Source organism: Mobula hypostoma, chromosome 11, assembly GCF_963921235.1.
Source record: "Mobula hypostoma chromosome 11, sMobHyp1.1, whole genome shotgun sequence".
Taxonomy (NCBI): domain Eukaryota; kingdom Metazoa; phylum Chordata; class Chondrichthyes; order Myliobatiformes; family Myliobatidae; genus Mobula; species Mobula hypostoma.
This window is the reverse complement of record NC_086107.1, coordinates 105,369,571-105,396,490: the sequence shown is the minus strand read 5'-3', so window position 1 is coordinate 105,396,490 and position 26,920 is coordinate 105,369,571. Positions and strand designations below refer to the sequence as shown.

General features: G+C 47.1%; 1 protein-coding gene across 1 annotated transcript; it reads left to right on the top strand.

Moving 5' to 3' along the window:
* The first annotated feature begins 7,788 nt into the window (after positions 1 to 7,788).
* LOC134354066 (retinoic acid-induced protein 3-like) lies at positions 7,789 to 24,774 on the top strand. Its single transcript, XM_063062805.1, has 4 exons — positions 7,789 to 7,925; positions 11,085 to 12,058; positions 20,501 to 20,571; positions 22,833 to 24,774. Exons 1-4 carry the CDS (start codon positions 7,894 to 7,896, stop codon positions 22,950 to 22,952), a joined length of 1,197 nt encoding a protein of 398 aa, XP_062918875.1. The 5' UTR covers positions 7,789 to 7,893; the 3' UTR covers positions 22,953 to 24,774.
* The last annotated feature ends 2,146 nt before the right edge of the window (positions 24,775 to 26,920 follow it).

Below are 26,920 nucleotides of genomic sequence, written 5' to 3'. Positions count from 1 at the left end.
AACTCAGGAGGTTAGAGTTGCAGTGAGTGAGGGTGATATAAAAATATAATAAGACCATAAAACCAGAAGATACGGCAGCAGAGTGAGGCCATTTGGCCCATCGAGCCTGTTCCTCCATTTCATCATGGCTGATCCATTTTTCCTCTCAGCCCCAATCTCCTGCCTTCTTCCCATATCCCTTCATGCCCTGACCAATCGAATCTGTCATCTTCTGCCTTAAACATACTTAAAGACTTGGCCTCCACAGCCACCTGTGGCAACAAATTCCACCAATTCACCACTCTCTGATGAAAGAAATGCCTTCTCATCTCTGTTCTAAAAGGACACCCCTCTATTCTGAGACTGTGTCCTCTGATCCTAGACCCTCCCACAATAGGAAGCATCCTCTCCACATCCACTCTGAACAGGTCTTTCAATGTTCAATAGGTTTCGATCAGGTCCCACTCATTCTTCTGAATTCTAGTGAATATAGGCCCCAAAACCATCAAATGCTCTTCATGTGACAATTTTCGTGAGCCTCCTTTGAACCCTTTCCAGTGTCAGCACATCGTTTCTAAGATAAGGGGCCCAAAACTGCTCAGAGTACTTCAAGCGAGGCCTCGCTAGTGTCTTATAGAGCCTCAACATTGCATCCTCGCATAATGAAGTTCCACCGGGACAATTCTAACATTGGCCCTTTGGCATGCATTTTCCATCTCCCGTCGTAATCTGTAGACCACGTCCTGACTACTGTTTGGGGGTCTGTTTTTCACTCCCATCAGGATCATGCAGTTCCTTAGCTCTACCCACAACGATTCAACACCTTCCGATCTTATGTCACCTCTTTCTAATGATCAGATTTAATTTTTTTTCACCCACAGACCCATGCCACCCCCTCTGCCTTCCTGCCTGTCCTTTTGGTACAATGTGTATCCTGGAATGTTAAACTCCCAGCTATAATCTTCTTCCGGCTATGATTCAGGGATGCCTACAACATCATACCTGACAATCTGCAACAGTGCACCAAGTCCATCTACCTTATTCCGTATACTGCGCGCATTCAGATATAACGCCTTCAGTCCTGGATTCACGCTTTTCGATTTTGTCCGCATTTTACGTTGCAGCTCATCCTGTTGACTGAAATTTTGCCCTATCATTACCTCTCCTTGCAAGGAGCCCAACTACACACTGCCTTTGTTTGTAAACCAACTACCTTATCCTCAGCACTATCAATCCAGTTCCCATCCCCATGCCAAATTAGCTTAAACCCTCCCAAACAACAACAACAAACCTGCTAGCAAGGATATCGTACCCCCTCAAGTCCAAGCGTAACCCATCCCTTTTGTACAGGTCATATCTTCTGCAGAAGAGATCTCAAGGATCCATAATCTGAACCACTGCGCCTTCACCAGTACCTCAGCCATGCACTCACTTGCCAAATCATCCTATTCTTCCCCTCACTGGCACGTGGCAGGGGCACCAATCCAGAGATTACTACCCTGGAAGTTCTATTTTTCAATTCTCTACCTAGTTCCCTAAAGTCTCTCTTCAGGACCTCCTCACCTGGTCTATCTATGTCATTGGTGCCAATATGAAACAAGACTTCTAGCTGCTCACCCTCTCCCTTGAGAATACCATGGACCCAATCCAAGACATCCCAGATCCTGGCACCAGGGAGGCAACATACCAGCCAGGTGTCTCTATTGCCCCACAGAACCTTGTCTCTGTTCCTCTGACTCTGGAGCCTCTTATCAACACTGCAATCCTTTTCACTTCTCTGCTCTTCTGAGCCACAGCACCAGACTCAGTGCCGGAGACCCGGTCACTGTGGCTTCCCCTAGTAGGTCGTCTGCCTCAACAGTATCTAAAGTTGCATACTTATTACTGAGGGAAACAGTCACAGGTGTACTCTGCACTGGCTGTGCATTTCCCTTCCTTCTCCTGACTGTTGCCCAGTTGTCTGTCTCCTGCACCCTAGGGGTCACCTCCTCAGTCTCCCATATTGAGTCGAAGGTCATCGAGCTGCAGGTCCAGTTCCTTCATACGTTCTCTCAGCTGTAGCTCAGTGCACCGGGTGCCGATGTGTTTATCTGGGCGACCGGGGGGTCTCCCAGACGTCCCTCATCCAACACACAGTGCAAAACACTGCCCGAGGAGCCGTTCTCACTACACTACTCTGCCCTAACAGACGAGGAATGAACAAATAAAAACAAAAAGAGAAACTTAACAGATACTGTACCTCACCCGAGCCTGATGAGCCAAAGCCACTCTCAACACTGGCACACTCACAAGAATGGCCACTCCACTTGCACAGGAGTTATCTTTATTTGGTTTTTCTAATGAATTCCTCTCATTGATTGGTCACAGCCCAACTCAGAGAAACTGCCGCGAAGCACTGCGTTCTAAATTTTGATCGTGGACCTGCTTGAAAAGACAGCTCTACATACGCACTCCCTCTCGCACAACTGCATAACGGAGGGTTTTACTCTCCATACAGAGTGAAAAAACCAAAGGACAGAGACAGTGTAGAGAGCAAATACATCACGTGTATGATGAAATGGTCTCCAAGATCAGCATGTTTAGGAGCCAACAAGGGGGCAGACTATTTTAGATCTGGTATTATGCAATGAGAAATAATTAATTAATAACCTGTAGTTAAGTGATCTTCAGTGAGGCTTGATTATTGTAATAATATTATGTAAAATGAAAAGAAAGTGATTAGGTTCGATCTTAAGTAAACACAAAACCATTAAGTTATGGAGAGGTTGGGTCAAAGGGCCTGTTTCTATGCTGTTTAACTCTATGAATCTACACCTAGTGACCACGTTAGGAGGTACCTCCTTAGTATATGTTTATGGACTTCTGCTGCAGCAACTCATCCATTTCAAGGTTTGATGTGTTGTGTGTTCAGAGATGCTGTTCTGCACACCACTGTTGTAACGTATGGTAACTTGAGTTATTGTCGCCTGAACCAGTCTGGCCATTCTCCTCTGACCTCTCTCATTAACAAGGCATTTTCACCACATAGAACTGCCACTCAATGGATTTTTTTGTTTGTTTTTCATACCATTCTCTGTAAACTCTAGGGACAGTTGTGTGTGAAAATCTCAGGAGATCAGCAGTTTCTGAGATACTCAAACCACCCCATCTGGCACCAACAATCATTCCACAGACAAAGTCACTTTGATTACATTTCTTCCCCATTCTGATGTTTGGTTTGAACAACAACTGAACCTCTTGACCATGTCAGCATGCTTTTAGACAATGAGTTGCCGGCACATGATTGGCTGATTAGATATTTGCATTAACGAGCAGGTGTACCTAATAAAGTGGCCACTGAGAGCATACTGAACATGAAAGCGTTCAGTAGCAAGGCAAACACTGGCATCTACTATGCGGGATGTGAGAACAGTGGCTAGAAAATATCAACAGAAATGGACAAACTCTCATCTGAGCTGCAGGGCTGGATACAATTGCAACAATTGGGTTTAGAAAAAGGAAAAGTATGTTTCATAATCCCACTGGAGTGAATGGGAATGCTCCTAATGGAGTCAGTAAGGGAGAGTCGGAACACCTTTGATAAAGTGACTTCATGCAGGAGCTTTAGAGAGGGTGCAGAGGAGATTTACCAGGGCACTGCCTGGACCAGAGAGCACATCCTATGAAAATAGGTTGTGCGTGCACATTTCTTCCCCATCCTGATGTTTGGCCTGAACAAGAACTGAACCTCTTGACCATGTCTGCATGCTTTTCTGCATTGAGTTGCTGCCACGTGATTGGCTGACTAGGTATTTGCATTAACGGACAGCTGTGCAGGTGTACCTAATAACGTGGCCACTAAGTGTATGAATTTTTGAGGTGTGAGTTTGCTGATATAGATCTGGTATGACAGTAAGCAAGACATGGGTAGTTTTTAAGGAATACATATTTTACAGTAAATATGCACTCCTTTAAGGCAGCGGTTCCCAACTTGGGATCCATGGACTTCTTGCTTAATTGTATTTTTTCGTGGCTTAAAAAAACGTTGGAAATCCCTGCTTTAAGGCAAGGAATTTACATGAGATGTCTGTGGCTACTAAGAAAAATTAAAAACATTATTAGATCAAAAGGAAAAGGTTTATAAAGTTCCCTAAAAACAGTTGCAAGCTGTATTCACATTTGCTTAAGTCATAGACGGAGGCCATTTGTCCCAATGAGTCTACTCTACTCTCCTCAAATTCTATTCAATTCCTCTCCACCTACGTGACTTCCCTCAACCTACGCAATAAAACCAAATCACAGCAGGCAGTTAACCTACCGACCTGAATGTCCCTGGGCTGTGTAGGAAATCGGATGACCCGAGGGAATCCGATGTGGTTCACAGGGAGAACATGCAAACTCCACACAGACAGCACCCGAGGTCAGAATGAAACCCAGGTCATTAGAGCTGTGAGGCAGCAGCTCTACTGTTAACCGTTGGGCTACCCAAGTAAGACTGAGCGACACACACAAAATGCTGGAGGAACCCAGCAGGAGGGGAACAAACAGTCAACGTTTCTTCACTACTGGAAAAGGTGAAGGACCCCAGAATAAGCAGGTGTGGGGGAAGATGGGTGGGTTGAGGAGGATCATCAATTAAGGAGCTGCAAGGTGATAGGTGGAACAGGTAAAGGGCTGAAGAAGGAGGAATCTGATAGGGGAAGAGAGTGGACCATGGGGGAAAGGGGAAGGAGGAAGGGAACCAGAGGGAGGTGATGGGCAGGCGAGCAGAAGAAAAGGGGCAAGAGGAGAGTCAGAATGGGGAATGTGAAAATTGCCAGAAATAAATGTTCATGCCATCAGGTTGCTTCTGTGCTATGGACATGGCTCACATGGGGGGGGGGGGGTGATGAAGTAAAATGCTGGGAGCGGGTAGGTGGAAGGAGCTGAGAACTGGAAATATTTCAGATTTCAGCAATGGATGACCAAGGATTTGATAAGGGAAAGAAACATAAGAAAATAGGAGCAGGATCGAGTCCCCTGCCCCTGAAATCAGTCCCATTTAAAATATCTTTTACTCATAGAGGCACAGCAATACACATCATGGAAATAGGTCCTTCCGCCCAACATCAGAGCTGACCAGGTTGTCTAACTGGGGTAGTCCCCTTCGCCTACATTTAGCCTGTATCCCTTGCTATCTGCCCCTGGGCCTCAACTCTTCTGATTTAGTAGCTCATTGCCCTCACTTCCCAAGGATCGAGGATTAAGCAGCAACTTTATTCACTGTATACATTAAATATTGTTGGTCAGACCACAACATGCAGCCAAAAAAGGAGCATTCAGCAATTATAAAGAATAAAGAATTCTATAAAGAAATAAAGTTAGATGTTAAAGTAAGGATATGGAATTAAATGTGCATAAAATACAGTACTGTGCAAACTCTTCAGAGTATATACATATAAAAGACTTTTGCACAGTACTGTACTTGTCAATATGGAGTGGAAAGCGAGTTTGTAAATCTGGTGGGAGCAAAGGAGCGAAGGCGGAGTACTGCGGGAGGGGTGTGGGACAGGTGGCAGAGAAGGAGTGCCAGGGCAGGGGCTGGCACGGGTGCAGACGCACCCAGCGCTAAGACAGCAGGCAAGGTTATTTGATTCCAAACAACTGGTCTATTGATCATTACAGAATGTCTCTCTGGTGCCCCCCGCCACCCTTCCCCTTTTCCCAACCATGATTCCCTTTCCCACTCTCAGTCCACACTAGAGATCCATATTGGAATCAGGGTTATCATGACTCACATAGATCATGAAATTTATTTTTTTGTGTGGCAACTATACAGTGCAATACTGTACATAAAATTACTACAGGACTGTGCAAAAGTCTTGGGCACCCTAGCTATATATATCTGCCTAAGGCTTTTGCACAATATTGTACATAAATACTAGCATGTGTTTTACAATGTAAACAGCATTATAAAAACTGGTTTCGTGCTTGCAATGTCACGGGTTAAAAGATAGAGGGGGCTGGGGAAGGGTTAATCAGATTAACTCCCAGGTTTCCCATAAATATACCTCCCTCCTCCTTAAACAGCTCCTAGAAAGAGAGGGTACAGTACAAAGGGGATTTGGATACAAGAGTGGGGATGTATCTCTCCAATTACAAAGGGTCCCAGTTAGTCTACTTCTGAAATATTGGTCACAGCTCTGGTATCCCAATCCAAGGGAGGATGTACTGGCACTGAAAGGGGTGTGGTGAAAGTTTATCAGACAGATTATTGGGGTGGCAAGCTTGTTGTATGAGTAGAAGTTAGCATATGTTCTCTTAAGATTAGTAAAATGAGATGGAGCCTTGTCAAATTAACATCTATCTTGAACATACAGAAGGAGTGAACCTCCAGAACCTCATGAAATTAACGTCAAAGGGTGTTTCAATTTCTATCTTCAACATACACAATGGTTCTCATGATTTTTTTTCTTTCTCTTGCTCATTGGTCTTTTATGTTTTTTATTCTTTTTTTCTTTAATTGGGTTTTTTCAGGTTCCTTGCTTTGTGGCCACCTGTGAGCAGGTAAATCTCAAGGCTGGATAATTTATATATTCTTTGATAATAAATGTACCCAACTCTTGAATCTTGAACCTCCGGAACCCTCCAGTAGAAAATGATGCAGGGACGGGTGTCAGGATCCATGGGTCACAGTCTCAGAATAAGTGGTCAGCTATTCAGGGTGAAACAAGAAGAGGTTTATTCACTGAGTCATAGAAAGTCATAGGGCATAAATCAGGACCTTTGACCTGCCTGACCAAGTTGTCTACCTGAGCTAATCCCATTTGTCCTGTATTCTAACCCTTTCCTGTCCCTGTAGCTGTCTGAATGCCTTTTAAATATTGTGACTGTACCCGCCTCTACAGCTTCCCCTGAAAGTTTGACCCACATACCCACTAGCCTCTGTGTGGAAAGGTTGCCCATCGTATTTCCTTTCGCCTTAAACCTAGAGTTTCCAGATTCTCTAATTTGATGGGGTAAAAAACTGTGACCATCCACCAAATAATTTTATAAACCTCTGTAAGGTCATCTCCTCAGCCCTCTCCACTCCAGGGATAAAGGTCCCAACATGGGCACCATGGTAACCTAGTGGTTAGCACAACGCTTTACAGTACCAGGGACCGCCACTGCCCGTAAGGAGTTTGCATGCACTCCCCCATGACCACGTTTCCTCCCAGTGCTCTGGTTTCCTCCCACAGTCCAAAGATGTACCGGTTGCTAGGTTAATTGGTTATTGTCCTGTTATTAACATAGAAACATAGAAGGCTAGGATTAAATCAGGAGATTGGTGAGTGGTGTGGTTTGAACTGTATCCCAGTAAATAAATAAATATCCAGCCACTCTTTATAACTTAGCCTGGAAAATCTTCGGAATTTCCTACCGGAGCATTCTGGTTCAGTCCCCCGTGTACGTCCAAGACCCAAATTGAAACTTCATTCCGTATTACGAGAATCTCGAGATTCGAGATTAATGGGGGAAAGTGATGGAGAGGTGAAAGACCCGACTGAGTGACAGTCCAGGCAGGAGGGGCTTCAATTTCCAATGTACAAGCTGGAGGGGCCGGATGGTCTACCCCGGCTTTATTGCGACCGTAGTACTGGACCACAAACCGGACTAGTGCCAGGTCTGCAATTTAGAGCCGGTTTCATTGTCTGGAAATCGCACTGGGGAGTTTGGCAGGCGCTAAGGAAATGCAACTCTGCGGGGCGACGGCAAAACGCGCCTGGCGGTAGGAACTCGAATTTCCAGGCAGCGGGGAAACAGGTAAGACAAAACGTCGGCAGGTATTCGCCCCAGCAACGTCAGGCTGGGAGAGTGAACTGACGCAGGTGCTGACACACCTGGGCACACCTGAACACAGCAGGCGATAAAAGGAGACCAGGGAGGCAGCTCCGACATAAAACAGAGAGCGAGATGGCGGGGGCATCGCGAACAGCAACACCAAGGTAGGGCACCACCTTCAGACCCCCCCCCCGGTGGAAATCTGGCCCGTAAGGAGTTGGGTTCAGGGACATTTTAAATCTTTCCTTTCTCTTCATTTCTACTTTGAGGCGTGAAATCACGGTTCCCTCCTGAGTTTATTTTTTTTTAACCCGGAGGGAGCTAGAGTAGGGTCCGCTTGCCTTCCTCCCTCAGACCGGGATTGTGAAGCCGAAGTGTCCGCCGACGGGTTCGCGCGTCCCCCGACCCTTGGCTTTGAGGGGTGGCGAGGACGAGACGGGCAATGGACGCCGGGGCTGGGAGCTATCTATTTGTGATGCCGTCCCCTCCGAGGGAAGTCACTCCGGTTTTGTTCAGTAGATCCTTGCCGATGATCGACTTGTTGACTAGATCCTGTCCCCGTCCCCCCCCCCCCCCCGCCACGGTTCCAGTAGATCGTTTCCACACATGCTGATCGGATCGTTGAAAGTGATGCACTTTAGATTAAGATTTACTTATCACGTCTGTTGATTTTTGAGATACAGCCCTTCTGGCCCAGCAACCCCTAGCCCAATCACGGGGAAGTTTACGATGATCAATTAACCTACCAACCGGTAGGTCTTTGGGCTGTGGGAGGAAACCGCAGCACCCGGAGGAAACCCACGCGCAGTCACGGGGAGAACGTACGAACCCCTTACAGGCAGCGGCAGGATTTGAACCCGGGCCCCTGGCGCTGTAAAACGCTGTGCTAGCCGCGACGCTACCGTGTATGTCGAAACATTCAGTAAAATGCGACCTTTGTTAGCAACCGTTTAGGGATGTGCCGGGGGCAGCCGCATTTTGCGGGGCGCCAACGTAGCACGCCCGCAGTACTCCCGCCGAACAACACGGGACACGACAAAACAAAATATAACGAGCAGAACAATTCGAGAAAGCGAGCCCCTTTCCTCCCTCCCATCCACCCATCCACCCACATACACACAGACAGCCCTCTTGTTGACCAGATCCTAGCCATTGTTCAATAGATCTTTGCTAGTGATCTACCAGGATCAGAACATCCTTCCCGCGCCTTCTCCATCGGTGGTATCTTTGCAAGTGATCCACTTGTTGAATAGATTCTTGTCTGCCAGCCACAAACTTGCCCCTTCCCACCAACCCCCCCACCCATCTGTTCAATAGATTTTGTGACTCGTGTGTCGAACGGTGCTGCCAGTGCCCCCTTGATCAGTAGATCTTTTCCCCTGCCCTCTATGTTAACTGGATCCTTCTTGGTGGTAGTCAGTAGATCACCAACACTGCTACTGGGTGGAGGGGTTGATCTCTGCGCCTGTTTCACTGCTGCTGTTTGGTTTCCTAGATTTGCATGACAGGGTTTGTTTTTGCCTTGTCAGTAGGTCACAGCTGATACCAACTATCAGGGGACCACAGAGGTTCTGTGTTATAGTTTGTCTCATGTCTCTGTGATACGTAGGGAACAAATGTCCCTTCCCTCCAGGGACAGAGATGCCACTTGCCTCACCCAGTCCTGTGTGTTGCCCCCCCCGAGTGCCCACCTTTGCTGAGTCCCCACTTAACAACCAACCTGTGACCATGAACTAGCTGTGCAGCAAACAGGGCAAAGACAAGGCGTCGAGACTCACTCCATTTAATCGCAGATTTGGATTTCTGCGAGCGGCGGAGGTTAATGCCGAAGTCTGGCGTGCACTGTTAAAATCTCAGCCAAATGACATTGTCAGCCATGCGAATCCACACCCTCAGGAGACTATCCCAACCAAAACTCTGAGTCAAGGTGAATCATGTTTACCTTAAACATGTTGTAAGAGGCAACAGACATTTAATGCAGCTTACAGCCAGTTTCTCCTGGAATTGAGATATGAATTTACAAGTTGATAGTGTGGTTAAGAAGGCGTACAGTTGTGTCAGCCTTCATTCGTCCGGGAGGGGGGTGGAATTGAGTAGAAAAGCCACAAGGTAACATTGCAGCTCTAAAACCCTGGTTAGACCACACTTGGAACATTGTGTTCAGTTCTGGTCACCTCATTATAGGAAGGGTGTAGAAGGATGCAGAGGAGATTTACCAGGATGCTGCCTGTATTAGCATGATGAAGATAAGTTAGCGAGCTGGGGCTTTTCTCTTTGGAGTGAAGGAGGATGAAAGGTGACTTGATGGAGATGCACGAGATGATAAGGAACATTTATAGAGTGGATAGACAGAGACTTTTGCCCAGGACGGGAATGGCTTATACAAGAAGGCATACTTTTAAGGTAAACACAAAATAATCTGCCGATGCTGGGGTCAAAGCAACACTCACAATATGCTGGACGAACTCAGCAGGTCGGGCAGCATCAGTGGAAAAGATCGATCGACGTTTTGGGCTGGAACCCTTCGTCGATCGATCTTTTCCGCTGATGCTGCCGGACCTGCTGAGTTCCTCCAGCGTGTTGTGAGTCATACTTTTAAGGTGATTGGAGGAAGGTATGGGGGGGGGGGATGTCAGATGCAGATTCTTTATATGGAGGGTGGGTGTGTGTGAATTACTTTGCCAGGGGTGGTGGTAGAGGCAGATACATTAGGGGCATTTAAGAAACTCTTAGATAGACACATGGTTGATCTACCTTGATGGAGAGCAGTACAACATCGTGGGCTGAAAGGCCTGTAATGTTCTATGTTCTAAAGTTGAGGGTTAATGTAGGATGAGAGTTTGTTGGCTGTGGGCCTGTGCTCACTGGAGTTTAGAAAAATAAGAAAGGACCTCATTAAATCCTATTGAATATCGAAAGGCCTAGATAGAGTGGATGTGGAGAGGATGTTTCCTATAGTGGGGGAGTCTAGGACCAGAGAGCACAGCTTCAGATTACAAAGGTGTGCCTTTAGAACAGGAATGAGAAGGAGTTTCTTCAGCCAGAGGGTGGTGAATTTGTGGAATGCATTGTCGCAGATGGCTACGGAGGCCAAGTCATTGGGTGTACTTAAAGCCAAGGTTGATAGGTTCTTTATTAGTAAGGACATCAAAGGTTATGGGGAGAAGGCAGGAGAATGGGAGGGATAATAAATCAGCCATGATGAAGTATCAGGGCAGAGATGAAAGACCAAATGATTCCACTCCTACAGCATTCCCTGTGGTCTTATTATGGAGAAGGTACACTTTAAATTGTTGGTTATGTTTTTCAATTTCTCCTTTCAGGGTGAACTGGAAGATAATCGCAGCACTGCCCTTCCTGTTGTCCGTGTTTGGTTATGGATCTGCTCAGAGCTCTCCTCCAAGAGGCTGTGGTCCCAACCTTCTAAGCGTATACTTCAACCTGTGTGACCTGGATGCGGTGTGGGGGATCGTCCTGGAAGCCTTTGCCGCTCTGGGGATCGTCACCAGCCTGGTGCTGGTCATGGTGCTCCTGGGCATCACCCCTTTCATTGTCGACAGCAGGAAGAAGGCTTCCGTTCCCGTCCACTGCGTCTTCCTGCTCGGCACCATGGGGATCTTTGGCTTAACCTTCGCTTTCATCACCAAGCTCGATCAGAGGACGTGTCCCACCAGGATCTTCCTCTGGGGCGTGCTCTTTGCCATCTGCTTCTCCTGCTTGCTGGCCCAGGTTTGGAGAGTGCTGAAGCTGGTGCGGTCAGGAAACGGTCCGTCTGGGTGCTGCATGCTCACCGTGGTCCTGTGCCTCACGCTGGTCCAAGTCATCATCGACATAGAGTATCTGGTGCTGCTAACCCACCGAATGAAAGAAAACTGTTCCTACACCAGCACTGACTTCACCATGTTGCTCATCTACGTCATGTTCCTGATGGCCCTGACTTTCATCCTGTCCATGTTCACCTTCTGCGGCCGCTACCAGAAGTGGAAGAAATATGGCGCGCACGTCTTTGTTACCATGCTGCTCTCCATTGCGATCTGGGTGGTGTGGATAGTCATGCTGGTGCGCGGGAACGCCGCACTGGGCAAGAGCCCCCTGTGGGACGACCCGACGCTCAGCATCGCGCTGGTCGCCAATGGCTGGGTCTTCCTCCTGTTCTACATCATCCCCCAGCTCTGGCACATCACCTGCCCGGCCAAGCTCGAGGATGGACCCGTGGAGGCCGTGCCTCAGAATCCACACGGTGGAATGATGGGTGGCGTAGACAATCAAGTGTTCACGTACGAGGAGTCAAACAGAGGTGAGTGAGGGGTTCTTGTGAGATGATTAGCTGTGAATATTTCCAGGATAGAAGATCTTGGCTTATAACTCTGAACTGGGATTTGGCCAAAAAGATCTTCTCAAGTAGAGTAAAACAACCGACCCTTCGGCCCAGTGAGTCTATGTTATTATTTACATGAATTGCACTTTATTCACTCCACATTCCCATCCACTTTCTCCAGATTCAGTTTCAGATTCAGAATTAGAATCAGGTTTAATATCATCGGCATAAGCTGTGAAATTTGTTAACTTGGCTGCAGCAGTACATAGCAATACATGATAATAGAGAGAAAACAAAAAGAAAAAGGCATCCGTTAGTCTTGCGAGACCATGGATCTGCGCCTGGAAAGTCTTCACTCCCCAGAGCGCAGGCCTGGGCAAGGTTGTATGGAAGACCAGCAGTTGCCCATGCTGCACGTCTCCCCTCTCCACGACACCAATGTTGTCCAAGGGAAGGGCATTAGGACCCATACAGCTTGGCACCAGTGTCGTCGCAGAGCAATGTGTGATTAAGTGCCTTGCTCAAGGACACAACACGCTGCCTCGGCTGGGGCTCGAACTCACGACCTTCAGATCGCCAGTCGAATGCCTTAACCACTTGGCCACGTGCCCACTCAGAGAGAAAAAAAGAAAACTGTGAATTACAGTGAATAGTTTAATTAAGTAAGTGGTGCAAAAAATTAGGAAATAAAGAAGTAGTGAGGTAATGTGTGTAAGGCTATAGACAAACCCTGCTCCTCAGTGTCTAGGGAAACCCCGCAACCAGCCAACTACGTAAGGCAGTTTATGTGGAGGCTGCGTCACAGATCAGACGGAACACCATAAGCAGTTAAATACATACACTTTATAAATCTTACTGCAAATATCAGTTAACAAAGAATACACTCTAAAAGAATAAAACAAAGAAAGGCACCAAAGTTCGAATAGAGTTTTAAAAGTCAGTGCACTTAAGGTTTCGTTGAAGCTCAATATCCCGCAGAACCTCGACCCTCCGTCCTCAGCCTCCGACGACCCACACAGGACCACTCCTTGGGTGGGTGACCAGAGCACCTCCGAATGCGACCTTCCTCCGTCTTCTCCGCCCGAAAAACTCGCCAAACCATACTGTCCCCCAGGCATATGAGACCGAATATCACCCACAAAAAGAATAACATGGATACTCGTTCTTCCCCTTATCAATAATGTAACCGAAACAAGCAGGGAGAGAGAGAACTCCTTACATCGCAGTTATTATTACAGAAAAGCCATTTTATATAACATACAAAGAAGCCATTTTAGACACCTCAGCAGGCAGTGTAACCAAGACTCAGTTACATGCGCATGGGTTCAATGTCTATTGAGAAATCGGATGGCAGAGGGGAAGAAGCTGTTCCTGAATTGTTGAGTGTCTAGTTTATTAATCACATGGACGTCGAAATATACGGAGAAATGTGTCATTTGCATTACCAAGGATGTCCCAGTGAGGCGTCTCAGCCCAAAGTGTTGACTCTTCACTCCTCTCCGTTGATGCTGCCTGACCTATTGAATTCGTCCAGCATTTTGTGTGTGGTTCCCAAAGATCTGTTAAAATGCATTGGCAACCAAAGATCTACTAACATGCACGAGCAGCCAAAGATCTACCACTCGCCTCTACACTAGGGGCAACTTACAGAAAGTGTTTAACCTCCTTTGGGATGTGGGAGGAAACCAGAGCACTCGGGAGGGGCAAGTGAACCTGCTCAGTCGCAGGGAGAACGTGCAGGCTCCACACAGACAGGGCCGGGGGTCAGGGTTGAACTCGGGTCACCACAGATGTGAGGCAGCAGCTCTGGTGGCTGCATCAGGCTGCAGTTGTGCTCCCTGGAATTAAATTAAGGCCTGGAACTCCTCAGCATTTACAGAGAGGGAAACAGAGTTACTGTTGCAGGGGAGTGACTTTCAATGGTTCAATTTAATATCAGAGAATGTATACAACCTGAAATTCTTATTCTTCACAGACATCCACGAAACAGGGGGGAAAAAAACAAAGAATAAATGACAGGAGATGTTAGAACCCAAAAGCAGCCCCTCCCTCCTTTAATGCACAAGCAGCAGTAAAACCGTCAACCCTCCCCCCCTTGTACTACACCACCACCCCTCCCCACCATCGGAGCAGGGAAACAGTGCGGAGATGAACAAGTTGCAAAGATGGAGAAGAAGGCAGAGACAACATAATAATAGCATAAAGTGGGAGGGGTTGATTAAGGGCCATGCAAAGACAATGTAAGTAGATTTAGCAGTGTCTTTGTCCTGGGGGGAATAGGTTGTGGAATTTGGTATTGAATCCAGAATTGCCGTGCAAGCAACTTGGTACAGGGACAAGGTTAGATGAACCATTCTGTATCACAAATTGAGAGGTAAGTTGAGACTGGGCCAAAACTCCTTAGGGATAAGAAGAAATAGTCTTAATGAAGCATATAGTTATTTGTGACGCTTCACTGGTTTGATGCAGGAATCTTGTTTGCTGTGAAAAATCAAAATGGAAATGAAAACAGAAAATGCCGGAAGAACTCAGCGGGTCAGGCAGCAGCTGTGGGGGTGAAAACCCTTTTGGCTGGAGTGTTTAAAACTACAGGAGTCTAACAGGGTTGTCATTGAAAAGCAAAGCTGATACAGGAACCAAATCGAGTACACAAAAGATTCTGCAGATGCTGGAAGTCCAGAGTAACACGCACAAAATGGTGGAGGGACTCAGCAGGCCAGGGAGAATCTCTGGAGAGGAATGAAAAGTCAATGTTTTGGGCTGAGACCCTTCATCAGCTCTTTGTTCCTCTCCATGGATGCTGCCTGACCTTCTGAGGTCCTCCAGCATTTTGTGTGCATCACGCTGTACATGAGCTATGCTTTTGTTTCATGGTCTTACTGGCTGTGACTTTTTTGACCAGGGGTTGTTGGTCCTAATTTGCTGACAACGCTTTCCCACACGGTTCACTTTCAACCCAGAGTCTCTGCATCAATGAGACCTGATGTAGAGTGAGAGACCACTTTGTCAAGCACCTTCACTCCATCCACTACAAAAAGTGGGGTTTCCCAATGGCTCCCTCATTTGAATTCTACTCCCCATTCCCATTCCAACACGCCTCATCTACGGCCATGATGAGACCACTCTTGGTTTGGAGGAATAACATTTCACACTCCATCTGGGTAGCCTCCAACCTGGTGGCATGAACCATCAATTTCTCTAACTTCTGGTAATATCTTTTCCGTTCCTCTTCTGGATCCTCTCTCACACCTTCTCTTCTCCTCACCTACTCATCACCTCACACTGATGCCCCTCCTCCTTCCCTTTCACCCATTGGTCCACTCTCCTCTCCAATCAGATTCCTTCTTCTTCAGCCCTGTACCTCCTCCACCTATCACCTCCCAGCTTCTTACTCCGTCACCTCCTCCCCCACCCACCCACCTTCCCCCTCACCTGGTCCCACATATCACCTGCCAGCTCGTACTCCCCCCATCACCCCCCCCCCCCGCCACCTTCTCATATTAGCTTCTTCACTTTCCTTTCCAACCCTGATGAAGTGTCTCGGCCCAAAACGTCAACTGTTGATTCCTCTCCGGAGATGCTGGCTGACCTGTTGAGTTCCTCCAGCATCTCGTGTGTGTGTGTTGGATTGGAAACAGTGTTTAACAGTGAGTGATTTCCTGGGGCTGAGGCTGGCCTTGAATAATACAGAAGAAAGTAACCGTTAATAAGCGGGAGTACATCTCACTTCAAAGTGATAACTGGTTAGGCAAGAGAAACCAACCTTGAATCTATTATTTGGCATTTAGAAGAATTTGGGGCGGGGGGAGTTATTGAAACATAAGACCCTGAGGGATCCTGACAGAATTGTCACTGGGACATTTTCACCAGTTAGGGAATCCCCAGCAAGTTCAGATCCTATCCATTTAAAACAGACGCGTAAAAATTTCTTTTTGTAAAGGGCGGTGAACCTCTGGAATTCTCTTCCCTAGGGGAATATGTCATTTCGAAGTATTTAAGGTGGAGGTTCCTGAAGGAAGTTCTCGGCCCAAAACGTTGATTGTTTACTCTTTTCCGTAGATGCCACCTGGCCTGCTGAGTTCCTCCAGTATTTTGTGTGTGCTACTCAGGTGGAGGTAGATATATTTTTGAAAATTTATCGGTGGGGATCTGGCATGGAAGAGGACGAAAGGTCTGGTCTCGGCCTGAAATGTTGCCTGTTTATAAGTGCTGTCTGACCTGCTGAGTTTCTCCACCATTTTGTGTGGGTTGGTTTGGATTTCCAACATCTGCAGACTTTCTCATGTTTTAGATAAAGCCATGATCCTATTGAATGATAGGACAGGACTGATGGGCCAAGTGGCCTACTCTTGCCTCTATTTTCTCGTATTTTCTTGTGTTCTCCAAAGCCAGTGATGGCCTCACATACTGACACTATTCACTGTGAAACAAATTCATTTGTTGCTCCCAGCGCAGATGTTTACAAGAGGGCATTGGAAATAATCAATGAGTTTCCAGTAGCTGACAATGTTCTACCAGAGTCGGTGTTTTTTTTTTGGGGTGCCACGGTAGGGTAGCAGTTAGCGTGACACTATTACAGCTCAGAGCATTGGTTCCGGCGTCCTCTGTTTAAAGAAAAAAGTTTGTACATTCTCCCCGTGTGCACGTGAGTTTTCTCTGGGTGCTCTAATTTCGTCCCACAGTCCGAAGACATACCAGTTAGTAGATTAACTGGTCTTTGTAAATTGTTCTGTGATCAGGCTAGGGTTAAATAGGTGGGTTGCTGAACAGCATAGCCCGGTGGACCGGTGTTACTAAATAAATAAATAACTGTTTGCAGACTTTCTCAACACTGGGGCATACACGTTCACCAGTGATACAAAGTGAACAAAGGACTGGCAGTAAATGGATGTAGTAACAGGTGACTTAAAGCACACACCTGTGTCTGTGTGCTGACAAGGTAATTCTATAACCTAACCAGTCACCCGCAGGCAAATAATGTGTTAATATCTGCTCTTGTGAAATAAACAGTGTGCTTTGTACTGGCAAGTCCCACTTCAACCCAGGAGAAAGACGCTGTATTAAAAGACAGCTATTGACCTTGCTGGATTTTTCAGTCAGAACATGACACAGATCCTCTGCTCTCCATTCCTCCACCCCACCCGACTCCTTTCTCAGTATGGGTGTCTTCCAGAAATCTTCTCTTAAGTGGGAAAAGAAGTAACCTTATTTCTCACACAGGGGGTTCTGCAGGTGCTGGAAATCCAGAGCGCTGCACACAAAATTGCTGGAGGTCGGGCAGCATCTATGGAGAGGAATAAACGACCCTTTATCAGTACTGGAAAGGAAGAGGGAAGTAGCCAGAATAAGCAGGTGAGGGAGGGGAAGATGGAAGGTACATTGGCTGTGGTAGCAGGTCTAAGAGTCGGAGGCCAGCGGAGATCACAGAAGGGGAGCAGTGAGGGAGAGTCTCACTGAACTCCAGTGGAAGGGAAGATTTAAACTTCTTCAGGTAGGCATCCTTCGAGGTGACCTCGCAGTGGAACAGCAAATCATAAACGCGAGAGGTTCTGCAGAGTTCCTGTTTCTCTAACCGTTAAGGTTAAGTTCTTTGTTTTGATTTTAACTTACAAAAACCCCATTATTTTAAATTGTTTCAACACTGGACCAACTATAAAGTTTATAATTAAGCCTTCTAGTCCCTCTAGATTTAAATACTTTTCCTGGAAAAAGAAAGTTTTTAATGCTCCTACATATTTCCATTTGTATCATTTTTCATTTGAATATCAATTTAAATATTCACTGACTGGAGATTAGGTTTTGCATGAATGCACACTTGGTTAATATACATCCATAATTTCATTTATTTTGAATTGTTAATATTGGAGACATAGAAAAGTACAGCATAGAAACAGGACCTTCGGCCCATCTAGTCTGTGCCATTCCACTTAAACTGCCTACTCCCGTTGACCTGCACTGGGACCATAGCCCTCCATACCCCTACCATCCATATACTTATCCAAACTTCTAATAAACATTGAAATGGAGTTTGCATACATCACTTGCGCTGGCAGCTCGTTCCACACTCTCACGACCCTCCAAATGAAGAGTTTCCCCTCATGTTCCCCTTAAACCTCACCTTTCACCCTTAACCCATGACCTCTGGTTGTAGTCCCACACAACCTCAGTGGAAAAAGCCTGCTTGCATTTACCCTATCTATATTCCTCATAATTTTGTATACCTCTATCAAATCTCCTCTCAGTCTTCTACACTCCTAGGAATACAGTCCCAACCTATTTAATCTTTCCTTATAACTCATGTCCTCCAAACCCAGCGACATCCTTGTAAATTTTCTCTGCACTCTTTCAACCTTATTTATACCTTTCCTGATGGTAGGTGACCAAAACTGCACACAATACACCAAATTAGGCCTCACCAACATCTTCTGCAACTTTGGCTAAGGAACTTGATAAAAGTACCTCGCACACCACATTACCGAAACTGTTTAAGACAGCAAAGAAGTTCAGCGCTTCAAATTTGCCCATGAGACTCACAAGCACCCAGCAATCTGAAATTTCAAATACAAACTGAACTCCTCTGAGCTCAGAAACCATCCAGAAAGTGCACAAAGTGCAGTCAGAACCCCATGTTCTACCACATCCCTTCACCACGGGTTGCTAGAATTTAAAGGTTCCAATATCTCAGGGGTTTAATGTTTTACTCTGTATTTCGGGGAGGTCAAAGTTCAAAGTGATGAATCAGCCCCTTTCAACCCTCGCAGTGGTTTCACCGGAGTGTGTAACCACACAACAGAGAGGAAAACATACACTTAGTAGCCACCTTATTAGGTAAATCTGCTTGTTAATGCAAATACCTAATCAGCCGATCATGTGGCAGCAACTCAGTGCGTAAAAGCATGCAGACATGGTCAAGGGGTCCAGTTGTTGTGCAGACCAAACATCAGAATGGGGGAAGAAATGGGGTGCCACAGTAGCATAGCGGTTAACGTGACGCTTTTACAGCTCAGGGCGTTGGAATTTGGAGTTCAATTCCAACGCGGTCTGTAAGAAGTTTGTACACCCTTTCTGTGACTGCGTGGGTTTCCTCCGGGTGCTCCAGTTTCCTCCCACAGTCCAAAGATGTACTGGTTAGTAGGTTAATTGGTAAAATTGTCCTGTGATTAGGCTAGGGTTAAAAAGGTGGTCCGCTGGGCGGTTGCAGCTCATTGGGGGCCAGGAGAGCCTGTTCCACACTGCCTCTCTAGATAAGTGTGACCTAAGTGACTTTGACCATGAAACGTTGATGCCAAGTGGGGTGGTTTGAGGGTGGCGGTCAGCGTAATGCGGGGTGTTAAAGTTCAGAGTTCAATTCTGGTGCCGTCTGTAAGGAGTCTGTACATCCTTCCCGTGGAGCGCATGGATTTTCCCCGGGCACTCCAGTTTCCTCCCACAGGCCAAGGACGTACCGGTTGGTAGGTTACTTGGTCACTGTAAATTATCCTGTGATTGGGCTAGGGTTAAATGGGGGAAATTGCTGGGTGGCGTAGCTCGAAGGGCCGGAAAGGTATATTCCACGCTGCATCACAGTAAGTAAAAATTTCTATCTACCCACCACTCTCTGTGTGAAGAACCTCTCCTAACCGGTCTCTTGTAGGTCATCATTGAGAAATTCTTGTCGGTGCCTTGATAAACAGTCGACATTACAGGCCGAGTCCCTTCATCAAGACTGGAAAGGAAGAGGGCAGAATTCCTCCAGCATTTTGTATGTCGTGATAGTTTTCTGGTCACTTCCAATTTCCCGTGGTTCCTGTGATTTCTACAAGGACACAGACCGCTGCATGGTTATATACCAATGCTCAGTAATGCAAAGGGGATTGCCTCCGACCTGATGTCATGAACATCAATTGCCCTAACCTTCTTCCCTGCCCTTTCATTTTCCGTTCCCCATTCTGGCTCCCCTCTTTCCCCTTCTTTTCTCCTCACCTGCCCTTCCCCTCACTCTGGTTCTCCTCTTCATTTTGTTCTTGGTCCACTCTTCTCGTCTATCTGACTCCTCCTCATTCTTCAGCGCTCTACCTCCTCCAGCTATCACCTCACAGCTTCTTACTTCATCCCCCACATTCCCCCTCACCAGGTTCCACCCGTCACCTTCCAGCTTGTACTCCCTCCCCTCCTCCCTCCTTTTTATTTTCTTTGGCTGGTGCTCACCTCCTGATGAAGGGTCTCAGCCCAAAGCGTCGACTGTTCACTCATTTCCAGAGATGTCACCTCACCTGCTGAGTTCTTCTGGTATTTTGTGTGTGTGTTTCTCTGGATTTCCACCCTCTTGCGTTTGAGATGCTAATGAGGGGTTGTGATTTAGTGAAGTGGATAGCTGGCGTGTGCCACAAAAAAGAACCGTTGCCTCAGCTTTCACTCACGCCTGATTGATTTGCTTTTCAGGATTTGCCATGACTCATTCCAGTGTTGCCTCCTCGTCCCACTACAGCAACTCCGCCCCAATGGAAAACAGTGTGAGTACTTGCCCGCCACCACGACCAGCCTTTATACTCCGCTTTTCATTCTGCATCCGTGGGTTCTTGCTGGGCAAAGGGTACAAGGTGTCATCGAGCCAAATGTGCTAAGGGCAATTGCTCCAGTCCACCGCTGTTGAATGTTAACGGTCTCAGGAGCCCTCACCGTCAGATTCCTGAACCAGCGGGGAATAACCTTACTCACTACAACCCTGACCTATTCCACTACCCTGTGCACTCAGTAAAGGACTCTACAACTCATGTTCTCAATACTATTTGGCGAGGCGTACTTTAGAGTAGTGTGTGAAGTTTTGGTCACTGACCTGCGGGAAAGATGTAAGTAAAGTTGAAAGAGTGCAGAGAAAATTTACAAGGATGTTGCCGGGTCTGGAGGACCTGAGTTATAAGGAAAGATCGAATCGGTTAGGACTGTATTCCTTGGAACGTAGAAGATTGAGGGGAGATTCGATAGCTGCATACAAAATTATGAGGGGTATAGACAGGGAGAAGGCTGTTTGCACTTGACCTCTGAGGTTGGGTGGGACTACAACTAAAGGTCATGGGCTAAGGGTGAAAGGTGAGAAGTTTAAGGGGAACATGAGGGGAGACTTCCTCACTCAGAGGGTGGTGAGAGTGTGGAACGAGCAGCCAGCACAACTGGTGCGTGCGAGCTCGATTTCAACATTTAAGAGAAGTTTGGATAGGTACATGGATGTTAGGGATATAATGGGCTAAGGTCGATGGGAATAGGCAGTTTAAATGGTCCAGCATGGACTAGATGGGCCAAAGGGCCTGTTTTGGTGCTGTATTTTTCTTTGACTTTGGAATAACAAAAGATAGACACTTCACAAGAAAATTTTATCTGTGAAAAGTCCCCCCAACTCTTTCAAAAATGTGGTCCCTTTATTGTATTCGACTGTGGTTTATTGATCACAGAGCTTCCGCCTGGCTCCTTGCTCTGTTCCACATATTGACCATCCTTTACCTCATCGAAGGTTTAAAGGGTCACAGCACACCAGCCACCACCTCCACCCCCCAGCCCTCTCCTAATCCTGACCTTGAACCCTGTCTGACTCACTCAGATGGTTGAGGAAGGTCACCCTGGCACTGGTGGACCTTGCTGGGTCAGTGTATCCTGAATGTCAACAATGGAGTTTGGGAAACACTGTGTATGGTCAACAGGGAATCTGTGGATCGATCTCACACTCTCACCACCCATTCATATCCACTGCTCAGTAGGGTAGGAGGCCATGAAAGCAAACTCCAGACAGAAAATTCAGGGGACCCCTTAGAATGATCTTTCAAAAGGTGCTGACAGGAGGGATTTTATAAAGACCATAAGACAAAGGAGCAGAAGTCAGCCATTCAGCCCATCGAGTCTGCTCCACCATTTTATCATGAGCTGATCCATTCTCCCATTTAGTCCCACTACCCCGCCTTCTCACCATAACCTTTGATGCCCTGGCTACTCAGATACCTATCAATCTCTGCCTTAAGTACACCCAATGACTTGGCCTCCACTGCCGCCCGTGGCAACAAATTCCATAGATTCACCACCCTCTGGCTAAAAAAATTTCTTCACATCTCTGTTCTGAATGGGCACCCTTCAATCCTTAAGTCATGCCCTCTCGTACTAGACTCCCCCATCATGGGAAACAACTGTGCCACATCCACTCTGTCCATGCCTTTCAACATTCGAAACGTTTCTATGAGGTCTCCCCTCATTCTTCTAAACTCCAGGGAATACAGTCCAAGAGCGGACCAACGTTCCTCATATGTTAACCCTCTCATTCCCGGAATCATTCTAGTGAATCTTCTCTGTACCCTCTCCAAGGTTGAATTTTTTCTGTGAATTTTTTTTTTCTGAGAGTATGCCAGGTACAGTGGAACCCGTGCTGAGAGTGTGGCCTATAAACCCCCAAATCATAATGAAAACGTCAATTGGACAAACTCTGTTCAACAGAAAGTGAAGTCAAAGGGTCACCAGCTTTCACGTGGGTCACAGGGACAGACACGGACAGTGTTGGAAGTAGGCAGCAGGTCAGGTGGCATCTGTGGAGCGAGAAGCAGTCAACATTTGAGACGTTAACCAGGCCTCTCGCTCTACAGATGCTGCCTGACCTGCTGAGTGTTTCAGGTGCTCCCTGTGTGTGTTTCAGATTCCCAGCTGCTGCAGTATTTTGTTTCTATCTTGTTCCATGTGCAAATTTGCGGTTATTATTCGTGTGTCTAATCTAAACCCTCTTGCATTCATATTATAGGTGTACAACGTGCCGCAAGAGTTTACAATCCCTCGGCCACAGACAAAGACCAACTACTACCCGACGCCCTTCCTACAAGATCCCTATCTCAACTACCAGAACAGGCAGACAATGTTCTAGAGCTCTTGGGGTCAGTTGGAAGCCCCGGGCGACTCCTTTTCCCGAGTGGCGTACTCCCTGCTACAAACCACTCTCCCACGCACCCCGCGGGACCACTGCACGTCCCCCCACCCCCGATCGTCAGATGATTAAGATACAAGCCTTTCCCGCGAGTGCTGAAGCACACAACTGTTTATATATTGACTCATTCACTGGCTGGTTACCCGATGTCTGTTTGCGCAGTGGCGCGGGGAGTTCCAGGTGGTTATCGCAACCTGCTTATCTGACACACACCATTACAGAGGTGGGCAAAGGGGGAAGATATAGTGAACCAGTGGTTTGATCTACAGTACGAATTAGATAACAAGCCCTTGAGATTAGTGCTTCACATCTCGCTGCTCTTAAAGTGTATTATTGATGACACACTGGCAATAACGTCAGTGGCTGGACTTGTAAATGCTTGCAGGGTCCCGCCACCTGTATTGTCGCTACTTTCCCCGCTGCTCCAGAAGGTGACTACCGCAGTCCCAGCCCACCAGGCAGCCGTTCCACCTTCTAGTGCACCTGCCCCGAGGATGCATTTGCGGGCTCCCGGACACCACCCTTCCATCTGGAGCGGCCAGACTCCCGAACGCCCTCCCGCCTCTCCCGTCGCCTGATCGGAGGCAACCAGCATTCAGGAGGAGGCCCCTGTCGGCTGCCAGGCCACTGTCTTCCCGAGACTGGGGCAGCCTTTTATCACGTAGCTCCGTATTGTAACCAGTAAAACGGGCCGGCTCGCCAGCGCCGCTGGTTCGCAAGGCGTTTGAGTCTGGGGCATCAGTAATAGTTATCCGAGGGCATTGTATTTTCCCCCAAATCAACCACCCAGGTCTAGAAGGAGAAAATCAGCAGGGAATCCTAGCTAAGCCTTTTTCATTCTGCCCTCAGGGCCTATGACATTAGGGCACACTACCTCCAGTCCAGATAATAGACAATAGGTGCAGGAGTAGGCCATTCGGCCCTTTGAGCTAGCACCACCATTCACTGTGATCATGGCTGATCATCCACAATCAGTATCCAGTTCCTGCCTTATCCCCATAACCCTTCACTCCGCTATCATGAAGAGCTCTATCTAACTCTTTCTTGAAAGCATCCAGAGAGTTGGCCTCCATTGCCCTCTGAGGCAGAGCATTCCACAGAACCACAACCCTCTGGGTGAAAAAGTTTTTCCTCAACTCCGTTCTAAATGGCCTACCCCTTATTCTCAAATTGTGGCCTCTGGTTCTGGACTCCCCCAACATTGATAAAGGTCTCAACTTGAAAGGTCAACTGTCCGTTTCCCTCCACAGATGCTACCTGACCCGCTGAGTTCCTCCTGCAGTTTGTTTTATTTTCTTGCTTCAGGTTCCAGCACGTGCAGTCTCTTGTGCCTCTATGCTAAAGTAGCTGCTGGCACAATGGCTTTGCAGCGCCAGCCGTAAGCTCAGGCTTTGATTCCCACCGCCGTCTGTGAAGGAATCTGTTCCTTCTCCCTGCCTGGGGGTCCTCTGAGTGCTCTGGTTCCCCCCTCCCCAACACCCACATTCCAAAGGTGTACGGGTTAGGGTTAGTGAGCTACGGGCATGCTGGCATGCTGCGTTGGCCCTGTGCGTGTGGCAACGCCAGCAAGCTGCCCAGCTAAAGTCACGCATTTCACTGTACCTTTTGATGTATATTTGATAAATAAAGCTAATCTTAATCCTTTTTCCATATAACTGTAAATTGCATATGTAACTTTAATACAAATATTATTTATCTATTTTAAAGCCATAGATGTCAGTGTTTTTACTCCTATGCCAAACTTTATTTAAGCAGTTTTGTAGCAGCAATAAAATTGAATTATTTATATAATAAAGATGCCTTGAATTGGATTATTATTTTAACACAAGAAGACATAGAAACATAGAAAATAGGTGCAGGAGTAGGCCATTCGGCCCTTCGAGCCTGCACCACCATTCAGTATGATCATGGCTGATCATCCAACACAGAACCCCGCCCCAGCCTTCCCTCCATACCCCCTGACCCCCGTAGCCACAAGGGCCATATCTAACTCCCTCTTAAATATAGCCAATGAACCGGCCTCAACTGTTTCCTGTGGCAGAGAATTCCACAGATTCACCACTCTCTGTGTGAAGAAGTTTTTCCTAATCTCAGTCCTAAAAGGCTTCTCCTTTATCCTCAAACTGTGACCCCTCGTTCTGGACTTCCCCAACATCGGGAACAATCTTCCTGCATCTAGCCAGTCCAATCCCTTTAGGGTTTTATACGTTTCAATCAGATCCCCCCCTCAATCTTCTAAATTCCAACGAGTATAAGCCTAGTTCATCCAGTCTTTCATCATATGAAAGTCCTGCCATCCCAGGAATCAATCTGGTGAACCTTCTTTGTACTCCCTCTATGGCAAGGATGTCTTTCCTCAGATTAGGGGACCAAAACTGCACACAATACTCCAAGTGTGGTCTCACCAAGGCCTTGTACAACTGCAGTAGTACCTCCCTGCTCCCATACTCGAATCCTCTTGCTATAAATGCCAGCATACCATTCGCCTTTTTCACCGCCTGCTGTACCTGCATGCCCACTTTCAATGACTGGTGTATAATGACACCCAGGTCTCATTGCATCTCGTCTTTTCCTAATCGGCCACCATTCAGATAATAATCTGTTTTCCTGTTTTTGCCACCAAAGTGGATAACCTCACATTTATCCACATTAAATTGCATCTGCCATGAATTTGCCCACTCACCTAACCTATCCAAGTCACCCTGCATCCTCTTAGCATCCTCCTCACAGCTAACACTGCCGCCCAGCTTCGTGTCATCCGCAAACTTGGAGATGCTGCATTTAATTCCCTCATCCAAGTCATTAATATATATTGTAAACAACTGGGGTCCCAGCACTGAGCCTTGCGGTACCCCACTAGTCACTGCCTGCCATTCTGAAAAGGTCCCGTTTATTCCCACTCTTTGCTTCCTGTCTGCCAACCAATTCTCTATCCACATCAATACCTTACCCCCAATACCGTGTGCTTTAAGTTTGCACACTAATCTCCTGTGTGGGACCTTGTCAAAAGCCTTTTGAAAATCCAAATATACCACATCCACTGGTTCTCCCCTATCCACTCTACTAGTTACATCCTCAAAAAATTCTATGAGATTCGTCAGACATGATTTTCCTTTCACAAATCCATGCTGACTTTGTCCGATGATTTCACCACTTTCCAAATGTGCTGTTATCACATCTTTGATAACTGACTCTAGCAGTTTCCCCATCACCGACGTTAGGCTAACCAGTCTATACCAAACCCTTAAACACTGTTGCTGAGAAGAGAGATCTTGGGACCCAAGTTCATTGCTCCTTGAAAGCGCCTGCACAGGTCAATAAAGTGGTTATGAAGGCTTATGGAATGTGTGCTTTTATTAGTTGAGGCATCAAGTTCGAAAGTCAGGAGGTTATGTTACAACTTAATAAAACTCTGGTAAGGCCACACCTGCAGTGGTGATGACGAGGCCTCCGTTGGTCAAGGTCGACCATGGCTGTTGCATCTTAGCTGTCTAGATACACAGACCTGGGCAGTACGATACGGAGAGCAAGCTGTTGCCCATGTAGAAAGCTCCCTCTCTCCACACACCTGATGAACCCAAAGGAACAGCAGAGACTGACACAGTTTGGCACCAACGGTGTCGCAGGAGTTGTCCGTCAGCATTGAACTCCATGCAGGACTGCCTTGGGGACTCCGGATGCAGACTCTTCCCTTGGGGTGTCCACCCGAAGCCGTCCCCATGAGTGGGCATAGCCACAAGGTGGCAGAGCTTCCCTCTCCTAGACGAGCTGCCAATCACAGCCGACGAGCCCCGTCTGCCCGAAGCGGCTGGTTTTAAGGTGCCAGTAAAACGCTTTTGCCCCTCCTCCTGTCAGTAGAAACAGTTCCACCAGGCTTAGTAGCTAAGCCACACGTGAAGGCCGGGAGC